At 25.8% G+C, this 13,282-nt stretch overlaps 2 protein-coding genes across 8 annotated transcripts; both read left to right on the top strand.

Annotated features, from left to right (window-relative positions):
• Positions 1-2,387: 2,387 nt before the first annotated feature.
• On the top strand, positions 2,388-5,043 carry LOC107614079 (uncharacterized). Of its 7 annotated transcripts, none has more exons than XR_015896934.1 (7): positions 2,388-2,724; positions 2,861-2,951; positions 3,265-3,350; positions 3,488-3,552; positions 3,848-3,930; positions 4,424-4,531; positions 4,664-5,043. XR_015896934.1 is itself a non-coding variant. In XM_021110115.2 (7 exons), exons 2-7 carry the CDS (start codon positions 2,871-2,873, stop codon positions 4,782-4,784), a joined length of 600 nt encoding a protein of 199 aa, XP_020965774.1. In that variant the 5' UTR covers positions 2,388-2,724; positions 2,861-2,870; the 3' UTR covers positions 4,785-5,043. The 7 variants fall into 7 exon arrangements, 6 of the variants coding, with proteins under 6 accessions (XP_020965774.1, XP_088353772.1, XP_088353773.1 ...); XM_021110115.2 differs by having other exon boundaries at positions 3,488-3,549; positions 3,845-3,930; positions 4,368-4,531; XM_088497646.1 differs by having other exon boundaries at positions 4,368-4,531.
• Positions 5,044-11,570: 6,527 nt separating this feature from the next.
• LOC107611743 (uncharacterized) lies at positions 11,571-12,353 on the top strand. Its single transcript, XM_016313637.2, has one exon. The coding sequence runs from the start codon at positions 11,571-11,573 to the stop codon at positions 12,300-12,302; it is 732 nt and encodes a 243-aa protein (XP_016169123.2). The 3' UTR covers positions 12,303-12,353.
• Positions 12,354-13,282: the final 929 nt, after the last annotated feature.

Genomic DNA, 13,282 nt, shown 5'->3' with positions numbered 1-13,282 from the left:
AAAGGTGTTAAAAAATATTAATTTTGCATAATATAAATTTATGTTGCTTTAACTAAAATAAATTTAAGTTTTTATGAAATTTTTAGTATTCATTGTTTATATAATTTTTTTTAATCATTTTTATATATACATATTTTTTATAGAACTTTTTTTGTCATTTTTTTATTTGGCTTTTGTATAAATTTTAATTATTTATTTATACTTTTAATTATTAATTCTATTAAAAAAATAAAATTAAATAAAAAAACTACTAACAAATTATAATAAAAAAAAAGTACTAAATTTTAATACATAAATTTAAATTTTTTTTTAAATATCAAAGGGTGTTAAAAAATATAATTTTACATAATATAAATTTATGTGTTTTTGAGTAACATAAATTTAAGTTTTATAAAATTTTTAGTATTTATTATTCATGTATTTTTTTAATAATTTTTATCGATGTATATTTTTATAGAATTTTTCCATCATTTTTTAATATATAAATTATAAAAAATATGCATCGATAAAAATTATTAAAAAAAATTACATGAGCAATCTATAAAAAATATGCATCAATAAAAGTTATTAAAAAAATTACATGAATAACAAATACTAAAAATTTTATAAAAACTTAAATTTATGTTACTCAAAAACACATAAATTTATATTATGCAAAATTATATTTTTTAACATATTTAGACTTTTTAAAAAAAAACTTAAATTTATATATTAAAATTTAGTACTTTTTTCATTATAATTTGTCGGTATTCTTTTTTTTATTTAACTTAGTTTTTAATGGAATTAATAATTAAAATTATAAAAAAATAATTAAAATTTATACAAAGTCAAATAAAAAAATGACAAAAAAAGTTTTATAAAAATTATGCATCAATAAAAATGATTAAAAAAAATCATATGGACAAGAAATACTAAAAATTTTATAAAAACTTAAATTTATGTTACTCAAAACAACATAAATTTATATTATTCAAAATTATATTTTTTAACACCTTTTGATATTTTTTAAAGAAAAAAAAATTAAATTTATATATTAAAATTTAGTATTCTTTTTATTATAATTTGTTAGTATTCTTTTTTTTTTTAATTTAATTTAATCTTATTAATAAAATTAATAATTGAAATTATAAAAAGTATATTTTTATTTTTTAAGTTAAAATTTAAATAGATATAATTTAAATTAAAATATTATAAATAAAAGTACCCTATTATACATAAATCGTGACAGGCTTGAGAGGATTTGCTTTAACATCAAGCCTTTGTGTTTTAGCTCAAACTGACGTGAATCTTTGTAGGGTGGGACGATTTATGCGTTACCTATAACCCTGTATGCACTGCAACGATTTACTCCTTATTCTCCCAGGTCATTCATACATAAATCGTTCCTGGGTTGTATGGTTAACGTATTATATAATCCTCATGCCCCTGGAACGATTTATATAATAGTAGAAAGAGAAAATTTACGTTTCAAAATTTGATTTAGGGGAATCCAATAATTTTGGTATTAGTTTATTTTATTTAAGTAAAAAACCCTATTATTTTTGAAACGGACAAAAATAACTTTAAAACACATAGAATAGAAGACAAAGTAACTCTCAAAAAATTAATAATTTTGACAAAAATAATAAATATTGATTGAACATGTTTAAAAAAAATACTTAAGTAATTAATAAAGTAGATAATATGATAAATTTCACTAATAATTTAATCACTTATCATTCTTAATTATGCTAAATTGTCACAAGTTGAAAAAAAAAATTAAATAAATTTACTAAAAATTAAAAATTATGCTAGCAACTAAAATCAGTTATCGATATAAAATATATAACGAAATATAAATATACATTAAAAATAAATTAAATAATATATATTTATATATAAATATATTAGTAATTAATTTTAGTATATAAATAATATTTAAAAAATTAAAATACTCAAATATATTAATCATTAGTATGTTGTTAATTTCTTGACATATAGCAAATAAAATGATTGTATACTTTAAATACTGTTCAAATCAAAATATAATATATTTTTTGAAATATTAGTATTTAGATTAGACTTCTCTACTATAACAAAATTATAAAATGATAAATTGATTACCTTTAAATCAATAATTTTAGGATTTTATTTTTAAGAATACAAAAGTGAAAATAATGTACATACAATAAGAAATTGTATATATCTCTTCAATTTAGAAGAGAAACAGGCATATACTACTATATTTTTTATGATGAGAACAATTTTAATTACTATTAATGTAAAATAATTTACATCGTCAAGAGAAATAACAAAAAGACGCAGATCCAAATTTTTTTTGTAGCAAAAAAAATTATTTCAATAGCTTATCTAAATACTTTCTATAATTATTTGTAGAAAAGGGAAAACGGTGAGTGGTTAGTAGTTACAACGGCAAAACGAATCGTTTTGTATTTTCAGAGTGAGAAGTAGCGAAGCGAACAAAACAGAGTCTACACTGTATACTGTATGAAGTTTCCACCACCACCATCGCCATCTTCTTCTTCCACCATCACCTTGAAATTAGGGTTTTGCAGAGCTTAATTCTTCACTAACAATGCATTCGAGATCTAATATTTCGATTTTCTGAAATTCCAATTTTTCACTCATCACAATATCGCAATTGCTCCACTGCACTTTCGCCAACTGCCGAAATTGACCGAATTGGGCGATAACTTAATCCTTGATTGCTTCCCATTCTTATTTGTAGGTTTGATTTTTGATTTCGCGGTCTATTTGAGCTTAGATCTCGTCCAAACTTATGATTTTTTTTATTGCTCTGTTTCTGATTTTGATTATAATATCGTCGTGTAATGCTTTTGAGTTCTTGCCATTCTTGCAGGGATTGTATAATGGCAACCACTGCTTGTTTCATCATTGTTAGCAGAAATGATATTCCTATTTATGAAGCTGAAGTTGGAGTAGCTGCTAAAGTATGATTCTTTCCTCTCCTTTTTTTTATGCTAAAGTTTAAGAATGTATTTATTTATTTTTATGGTTAGAATCTAGATATTTGTCATTCAGACTATAGAAGTGGTTATTCATATGATTCAAGAGGTTCATTGATGGTTGAAAATGTTATGGAGGAGTTTAATTTACATAATAATTTGTTTTAATGAATTAATGTACAGGCTTATTTGAATAATTGAATCTCTTGCATTACTTGGTTTGTGTCATTTTGGAAAGAAGGGAATATCGTTCTTCCAAAATATTCATCGTTTGTGATCCTGTGTTACTCTATGACAGAGAGAGGATGCTGCTCAGCTGCATCAGTTTATCCTGCATGCTGCTCTCGATATTGTTCAGGACCTAGCGTGGACTACTAGCGCTATGTGAGTTACAAGTTGATACAGAATTCCATTTTAAATAAGAAAATTTGATCTTATGATTATCCTTTTTTGGTTGTGCACTGCTTTTATTTGTAATGTTCTTTTACTCAGCAGCTTATTTCTTAACATTCTTGATATAGGTACTTGAAATCGGTAGACAGGTTTAATGATCTGGTGGTCTCAGTATATGTCACAGCTGGTCATATCCTTTATTGAGAAGTATTTTATATTTGAGATAAAAACTATATTGCTCCTCTGATAACAAAAAAATTGTTGTTCTTTTATTTTCATATGATGAAGTACTGAGGAATTTAACTTTTAGAACTAACCATTTTCCTAGTGTGTATAGCTATACATTCTCTCTACCCTGAACTCCCTTGCCTAGGGGAACAAAATGGAAGAGCCAATGCACAATAGTGAAGAACTTTATAAACTTAATTGCACAAACTCTTTAAAGAATTTATGTTTTCTCTAATATTTTCCTTGACGCATCATACATACCCGTTTTATGTTGCTTCATGACTCTCGTAATGATGATGGCATTAAGAGCTTCTTTCAAGAGGTGCACGAACTTTACATAAAGGTAATCTACTTTTTCTTGTCACACTAGGCTATACCTTAATTCATAAAATCTTTCCTTGTTTTATTTGTTAATTAGTTTGATAATGTCAAAATCCTCTCAGTCATGTTCTTATTCTGTGAAAATTGCATCTCTCGAAATGTGAACATGAAACAGTTTTTGTTCTTGTTATGAATAAAAGAGTAAAAGTTACATTTGTATTAAATTGGTGAAACTCAACATAAATCATTGCAGATTTTTTCACAATAAAAGAATAAACTTATTGTTGCCATTTTTCTTTCTGGATTTATTGATGTTTTTTCCAATCAGTGTTTCAATATTTCATTGCAATAGACCCTATACTCTTATTTCCTTTACATACTTTGTAAATTACTTTGCATTAAAAGAGTGGATTTTCATAGATGTTTGCCAAATTTCATTTCTACCTTTCTCTAGTACAGGTGCTTTGTGCAGGAATCAGCATCCTGATAAATAAGTTTAGTTGTTTGGTTTTCAGCCAGAGAAATTATTCTTATACCCATTGTTCCTGGGATACTAAGTCGACGCACTCCCCTTCAACATTGGATTGGATGTGGATGTTGCTGTGGTGTCTAAGGAAGAATGGGTACTGATAACACAGCTGAACTTGGAAGTTGCTATCCTTTTGATTCAATGTTGAAGATGAATATGCTGATATTTGATATTTTTTCCCCTCGAAACTAAACTCGTCATATTTTATGGATTATCGAAATTGCAGACACTTCTTAATCCCCTGTACTTGCCTGGCTCCCGGATCACATCATCACATTTTGACACGAAAGTCCGAGCTCTTGCCCGAAAATATTTGTAGAGTCCACCAGCTAGCTCATAAGCATTGAGTCTGGATCTGACCCCTACCTTGTTCAATTCTCTTTGTTATCCCCTACAAGATTTGGCACAAAGGTTACATTTGGTGTTTGCCTGAAATGTTTGTGTACACAAGTCATTAGCGAAGATGGCTATGTTTGTTGACAAAAGCTGTTGGATTGCTAGTGCTACCATTTGTAATACATACTAATCAATCTTGTACTTTATGATCGAATATTTGTTTTTAAGTGGTAAAGTATTATATTTTGTTACATTGATTTCAAAATTATTGTCTATTTTAGATGAATATTAAGTTGTTTTTTAATTATGTTTCAAATTAAACTTTTTTTTCTTCTTTCTCCTCCTCTGATGCTTGGTTTTTTCTCCCCTTGTTTCTCTTTTTTTTTTTTTCCTGTTACATAGCTGTTTTTTTTTTTTTGGGATTTTTCTTCTTTGTCAGTTTCTTTCTTTCTTTCCTTCCTCTCTTCTTTTTCTTTCTTATATTTTTCATCTCCTTTTTTTTTCTCAACATGTTCTTCTTCTTTCTTCATTTTTTCCTAACTTTATCTTAATTATCTCATTTTCTCCCTAAAATTATAAAAAAGTAAAGGTTAACTTTAAAATTAAATTTACAAATTATTTACATGTATTACCAATTAAAAATTATCTAGTATGAATAATTTTGAACTATTTTTAACTTATTGTATAAATAACATTTCAATTAAATAATTAAACGTAACTGTAAATTGAATTGAGCTAATCCAATATAGATTAATCTTTTCTAATGTAAAAAAAAAATAAAGTAAAATAATAAATATCTAATTATCTTTAAATCAAAATAATAAAACTCACATTATAAAAATTATAAACTCGATAGTTATTTAAGACTCAATTCTTCTCATGTTATCAAATTTTTTTTTTAGGAAATCTTTTTCCATCACATATATTCCAAATCTAAAAGTTAAATTTTAATAAAGATTTTTAGAAGGTCAGCTAATTTTGACAAATAATTAATTAGTGTTAAGATATAATTATTTATATATTTTTATTTATTAATTTAAATTTTTTAAAAAATAATTTTATAATATAATATTAAAATTTTGATGACTTAAAGATCTAAAGTTTAATCTTTATTGATTTCAAAAAAAATTCAGCATAAAGCATTAGAATTATTTATAACCATTTATATATTCCATCGAATCCGGTATCAAATTTTTTATTCTCTATTCGTTTTTGGCTTTTTGCACACATAATTTGTGTATACAGATGACGAAATATTATACACCTGAATAATTATATTCCGCATTCTTTACATCTTCATATTAAAACAAATTACATACTAATTAACGAAGCGTTTAATTAAGAAAATAATTTTTCAGAATAACAGTACAATAAAAATGAACCGTCAATCAATAATAATAACAATAAATGGTATATATATATATATATTTCCATGCCCAAGATTCTTGCAAGGAAATTAGAATTATTAGTTAGTTTAATGGTAAATAATAAAACTTAATATGTCAAAAACATTTTTTATTAGAGAAAATTCCACTCCCCTTCTCTACGAGATGTTAAAATGACACTCCCCTCCCCTCTATTTTATAAATATACATTTTCCTCCCTTCTAACTTTTAAAAAACCTTCTCTTTAATCCATTTTAAACTTGTTGTGTTAACTAATGTTAACTTTATCTATTTTTTTAAAAAAAAATATTTTTCAAAAAAATACCCATTAGCAAAAATTTTATTTTTTATCATTAAATTTTGCTTACCAAAATATCCTTTAATAAATTATTCTTTTATTGATAAAATTATATTTTAAAAAAATTTAATAATTATATTATTTTTTTTCTAAAATAGCTTTCAATAATTTTTTAATTATTAAATTATAATTTTACCAAAATTTTCGTTAATAATTTTTTTATATTTTACTATTAATTTTTTGATATCTATATATATTATTTTAACATTAAATAAAAAATTTTAGTAAGATTATTTTTTAGTATTAATATATATTAATTGTTATACATATTAACAGTGATAAGATTTTTTTATTTAATGTTAAATTAATATATATTGATATTAAAAAATTAATAGTAAATATAAAAATAATTATTAACAAAAATTTTAGTAAAATCACAATTTAATAATTAAAAAATTATTGAAAGGAAAAAAATAATTTAAGTATTAATTATTTTAAAAATATTTTAGTAAAAATACAATTTAATCAATAAAAGAATAATTTATTAAATGATATTTTAGTAAGCAAATTTAATGATAAAAAATAAAATTTTTGTTAATGGATATTTTTTCAAAAAATAATTTATTTTTTCTTAAAAAATAGATAAAATTAACATTATTTAACACAAAACATTTAAAATAGATTAAAGAGGAAGTTTTTTAAAAGTTAGAAGGAAGGAGAATATACATTTATAAAATAGAGGGAAGGAGAATGTCATTTTAGTATCTCGCAGTAGAGGAGAGTAGAATTTTCTCTTTTTATTAAATATACCTCACATATTAATAAAAAATAAAATTTTTGCACAAATACATGCGCTAATTAGAGTATACATAAACATGGCAAATGAGAAAGGGGACGTTAGCATGTCAAACTACAAGACCTCCATAGTTGCCAAACGTGCGCTACTAGTCAACTCTATTGTTTATCTCTAATTAGTACTATCATCATAACAAGAGGATTAACAAAAGACTCTAGGGCTGCATCTAATTAAGTCATCAATAATAAATTGTGAAAGAGTAGAAAATGGATATATATATATATATATATAGAGGATTACTAGGGCCAGCAATTTTTGTGATTTGTAGCCATCAAATAGTCATCAAGATGGTTTTAATAATGTGAGATTGGTATAAAATTTCATCCAATGGCTCACTCTTCTTTGTTGGTTACGTATTGGCTAGAATTTAACAAAGTTGCTGACCTCCTAGACTTTTCTATATATATATATATATATATATATATATATATTTGCTAATCATGTTTTAGTTTTTACAAAATTATTATGTATACATTAAAATTAATTATACATGTGTGTTGTTTATGTTAGAAGGAGAAGAGATTAGAGAAAATGATGTGTTTGCTATATATCTAATTATCTACTATATATACACCATTAATATACAATATAATGTACAATCTGTTTATAGGTGTTAAATAAATAAAAATATATCAAAAAGATAATTGTCTAATGAATTCAAAATTTAAATACATATACAAATATCAATTTAACTAATATTTGAATATTATTCAAATAAATTTATATATATTTAATGTATATTTTATATTTTATATTTTAATATGTATAATTTCAAATGGTTGATTCAGTGAACGATTTTAAGCTTGTGTATTTATATAGTTATAGTTTTTAATATATTTATTTTTTAAGAGAAATTGATAGAGAAAACTTCAAAACTCAATAGGTATCCGTAGTTGTTTCTCTTATAAAAAGATTTAAATAAGTGTTGCCTGCCCTCACTAATAAAATCCACAATGAAATAATATGATAAGAGTGGTAGTATATCATAATTTAAGGTGCTTTTGTTTCGGAGTATTTTTTTAAAAATTAAAAATTAGTTTCTATATATTTGTTTAAATTTTGTGCACTGTTTTTATCTCTGCTAATTGAGAAGATCTTTTTTGAGTAATATTATACATTTAAATTTTTTTATAAACTAAGTTTAACAAAATTAAATAATAAAATTTAGAATAATATTAGTCATATTAATTTTTGTTATGTTAGACCAATTTAATTAGACTTTGTTAATAAAAAGATTTAGATGTATAGCATTATTTTTTTTTTTCGTTATTATATCTTTGCTTAAAAAAAGTCGTTGAGATTTACAATTAAAAATGATAATTTTAAAATTGAAAATAAATATAAATAGTCGATCACCTTATTAGAACATGTTCCTAACCACATAATTATATAAGAAGTAATAACAGCTATAACATTAAGCATATAACTTAAAAAACTATGCCCACCATATATAAGAATGTTGATCAGTTTTTATTATTAAATGCTACATATGATAAAGTATAGCAAGTATATATTAACTAGTAATGAAAACAAAGTCCTATTTTGTAGAATGTGCAATGAACTAATAAAATAGGAAGAATATCAAAAAGTAAATGTATTAGGAAGTGGTTAATGAGTTATAGTTCAAATGGCATAGTCTACTAAAAATATTAACTAGATTCATTTTGTTTTTTTTCTTTCATTTTTTTCTCTTTCTTATCTTTTTTTTTTATAAAAATATATTTTTAATTTTATATTGAATAAAAAGAGTTTATTTTCCCTAATTAAGTGGGTAAATTAATAAAATACTATCAGAACATTAGTAATTAGAGCCAATCAAATGAACGACAAACAAAATTGAAGTAAAAACACATATGTATATGTTATCGTCTTTTTATAATTTTACTAGAATGTCAAGTTAGATTTTAATCAAAAATATTATTTGTAAATTAAAATTAGTCACCAAATAAATAGAGAAAGTTTAGGGATCAATATTTTTATTAAAATTTAGCTAGTACTTAATCATAAAAAGAAAAGTGAATAATTTTATATTATTGGATAAAATCTCACACCATTAAAAACACTAATGATAACTAATTGATAGTTACAAATTACAAAACTTACTAGCTCCCTAACACTCCTCAATTAACTATTATATATACATATATAATTTAATTTATTTTTAATATATATTTTATATTTTAATATTTATTCTATTTTAATAGCTAATTTTAGTATATATATATATATATATATATATATATATATATATATATATATATATATATATATATATAGATGAACTTAATTTAAAATAATTTATATAAATAAATTATTTAAAGATTAAATTTACACAAATACAATTTTTTGAAATAATTTACACTCATATTCTAAATAGTTTACCTGATTGAAGAATTACACGTTATTCGCGATAGACTGTAATAAATTACGTGTAAATCTTAAATCGTAGTAAGGTGGATTGCTCCTTATCTCCTCATCACTATCCACAATCATATCGACAGGTTCTTCATTCGAATCATCCTCTCACAATATATTTTCAACTCGATCCGGTTCACCGTCAACTACAAAATCAAGAATCATGCGAGGAGAACTAGTCATCCTAACTACAAAAGATGGAGATGCAACCAACGGACAAGCCGATGCAACTACGGGCATCAAACGATCAACTAGAAGCATCCCAACACAGTCGATTGAGGATTTAGAGCTGATGTCCCAGAAATGTCGACACCATCCTTCAACTTCGCATACAACTCGTGTATTCTCACTTTCGAAAAACTTTTCCGATAATAAAACAGAACATGCAGATCTTCGTCGGACGCTATCACAAACGTATTATACTTGTTCACACTATTTGACACAAGTGTAATAGGGATTCTGTAAAATAACTTTTTCACCTACTTGATCCATACACCCCGAACTTCTGCAGTATAATGATTTTTAATTAGATCTGACAAGATATTCGATGACTGGATAAAGACACTCAGGAATTTTCTATCAGTAAACTTTACACCCTCTCTTTTGCTTTTTTAAATTTTTCCAGAACAATGCATTAAAACTAAGAAACTCTCCTCATTAGACATTGTGAATTTGATACTCTACTTTACAATTATCTTCAACTGATATAGATAATGAATTCACATGTTCATAATCCGCTATAGATTACAGCAGATTATGCTTCACCACTCCTTCATAAATTGTGACAGGGTATAGTGATTTATTCCTTATGTTTTAGTGATAATTCGTGATAAAGTATAATAGATTATGCTTGTGTGTGTTTTAAACGTAATCTGTAATAGCCTGTAACGGATTACGTGTAATTCTTAAATCGTGATAGGATATCGCAGTTTACATAAAGTTCATTTAAAACATTAATGTAACCTATTTTAAAAAATTGTATTTGCATAAATTCTTAACCAAAATGATTTATTTATGTAAATTGTCTTTTAATTTATACGTTGAACTGGCTTGTAAATTTAAAGGTATTTAACACATAAAATCACTTTGCTTTAAAATGTTTATAGACATAAACCTAGATGATGAAAGGGTCGGAGTAAATATAAAAATTAATGAAGAATTAGAGAAACATTTACATAGGGCTATAGAAAATATTTCAGTTATAGTTTTCTACCATATGTCATCATGGTTTATATTTTGTTATCACATTGACAAGGATTTATGATTATTTTTTTAGGCAGTTTAAACATTATTCACCGACAAAAATGTGAGCACAAAAGCAAATATATGACACTAATAACGCGTTTTTACTTTTTATAATAATCCAGAAATATATATTGCTAAATATGGATGAAAGAACAAATAAATCAAAGTATAAAGAAATTAAAAAGACATGTTAGAGCAAGTTAGTGATTGACTTTGATAAGCTGTTTCACACTTTGGAGTTTGGAGTGCCCGAAGAGAAATAATAACACTCTTGAATCTTGATACATATGCTACATACTAAGTACTAATTAATAAAACTGATTCTTCAAGACGTGCGTATGCCATCACCAACCCTCTCTAATAACCTTGACTCTGGAAAATGTGAACTACTTTCTTTTATGGAAGCCACATCAAGTTGATGAAAACTAATAAGAAGGCAGTGTATTAATGAATTAACAAATAATTGTTATAAGTCAACAAGGTATTGGATGCTTGCACTATATAAAGGATTGCAATCCTCACTATGCCAAGCAACAAAAATAAACCCTAAATATAATAGTCTTGTAGTAAGGGAAAGAGGACTAGTTAGGGTTTAATTATGGGAACCTCAATGACATGGAGGCACTTGCCTCCACTTATTTATGCATTAGCATTTTGCTTAATTGCTATCAATGTTGCTGCTGATGATGATCAGAGTCCTTATTATGGAGGCCACAACTCTCCCTACCACCCAGCTCCACAGGCGGCGCCACCCACACATGAACATGAACATGAACCTCACCCACCCTATCTCTATAAATCTCCTCCTCCTCCATCTTCATATATTTACAAGTCTCCACCACCTCCTCCATATTATTATAAGTCTCCTCCTCCACCTTCTCCTTCTCCACCACCTCCATATATCAACAAATCTCCTCCTCCTCCCTCTCCCTCTCCACCCCCACCATCACCTTCACCACCTCCACCATATATTTACAAGTCTCCTCCTCCACCATCACCTTCACCACCACCTCCATATTTCTACAAGTCTCCTCCACCACCATCCCCATCACCACCACCTCCTTATATCTATAAATCACCACCACCACCATCTCCATCACCACCACCACCATATGTCTACAAGTCTCCACCTCCTCCATCACCTTCACCACCTCCTCCATATATTTACAAGTCACCACCTCCACCTTCTCCGTCACCTCCTCCACCATATATTTACAAGTCTCCACCGCCACCTTCACCTTCACCTCCTCCTCCTTACATTTACAACTCTTCACCGCCTCCACCAAAGCAAGGCTATCTCTACACTTCACCTCCACCTCCTAAGTATTAAGCTTGTATGCATTAAAAGTGCTTTAATTTGAATTCTTTTAATAATACTATGTTCAACATTATTGTGGTTATAACAGGTTCTACGCCATATATATAAGGCAAGTAGAACCTAGTTATTATATATCAATGTATCCTTGTATTTCAATTGATTATCATATTTTCTTGAGAGCCTAATGCAATGTGACTAGAATTCTGTTTCATTCTTTGCATATGATCATAAGATCTCAGTTAAGTTCACGAACTTGTGAAACCAAAGTTTAGTTTGACAACAATATTATGATAATTAATAACCTAAGGATAAATTAAAAAAATGCAAATTTATTTTACTTTATATTTTTACAAACAATGCAAGCAGCAAAAGCTGAATCCCTCTAGTTTGGGTGGGGCGAGTTCGAAAGAGAAAATAAAATGAACGTTGAAGACACTTGCGCCCGCTATCATGGCAAATATTTATTTGAAAAAAAAAAAAAAAAAAAGTCAAACATGCATAATGTGAAAAAGCTTACAAGATAATAATTTTTACTTGTTAATGATACAAGATAATGTGAAAAAGCTTTATCTGGTAAAGCGATAATCATCATGTTACAAATACTGTTTTTGAATATATAATAAATTCAGAAAATTCTGCGAAATTAACTAATAGTTAGCTCGCAAACACCTTACGTAATACTGGCTATATCCTTATAAAATAAAGGGTAAATTATCCCTGTGATATATACAGTAATTATTGATAAATTATCTTTTCATCAGAACTCCAAAATTTACGTTATCTTCTCTTTTTTTTTATATTTCTTTTGAAATTTGATAACAATGTCATTTTCATTATCTCCACCAAATACACCTCTTCCCTAATTTAAAAAAAAAAACTAATACATTGGTGGGAGCATATTAAACTATTATATTGTCATAAAAATATTAAATTATTATTCAGATAACAATAAGACAAAATAGAATAAATATTTTAATATTTACATTCGTCTC

Source organism: Arachis ipaensis, chromosome B8 (genome assembly GCF_059453495.1).
Source record: "Arachis ipaensis isolate K30076 ecotype BB chromosome B8, ASM5945349v1, whole genome shotgun sequence".
NCBI classification, from domain to species: domain Eukaryota; kingdom Viridiplantae; phylum Streptophyta; class Magnoliopsida; order Fabales; family Fabaceae; genus Arachis; species Arachis ipaensis.
The sequence above is the reverse complement of the archived record's forward strand: the minus strand, read 5'-3'. Positions and strand labels throughout refer to the sequence as shown.

Bases quoted from the DNA above. Each gene is read 5' to 3' on its own strand.
- LOC107614079 (XM_021110115.2), top strand. From the start codon at position 2,871: ATGGCAACCACTGCTTGTTTCATCATTGTTAGCAGAAATGATATTCCT. The intron at 2,952-3,264 runs GTATGATTCTTT...ACTCTATGACAG, and splicing joins AAGTTGGAGTAGCTGCTAAA to AGAGAGGATGCTGCTCAGCT. The intron at 4,532-4,663 runs GTACTGATAACA...TCGAAATTGCAG, and splicing joins TGGTGTCTAAGGAAGAATGG to ACACTTCTTAATCCCCTGTA.
- LOC107611743 (XM_016313637.2), top strand. From the start codon at position 11,571: ATGGGAACCTCAATGACATGGAGGCACTTGCCTCCACTTATTTATGCA.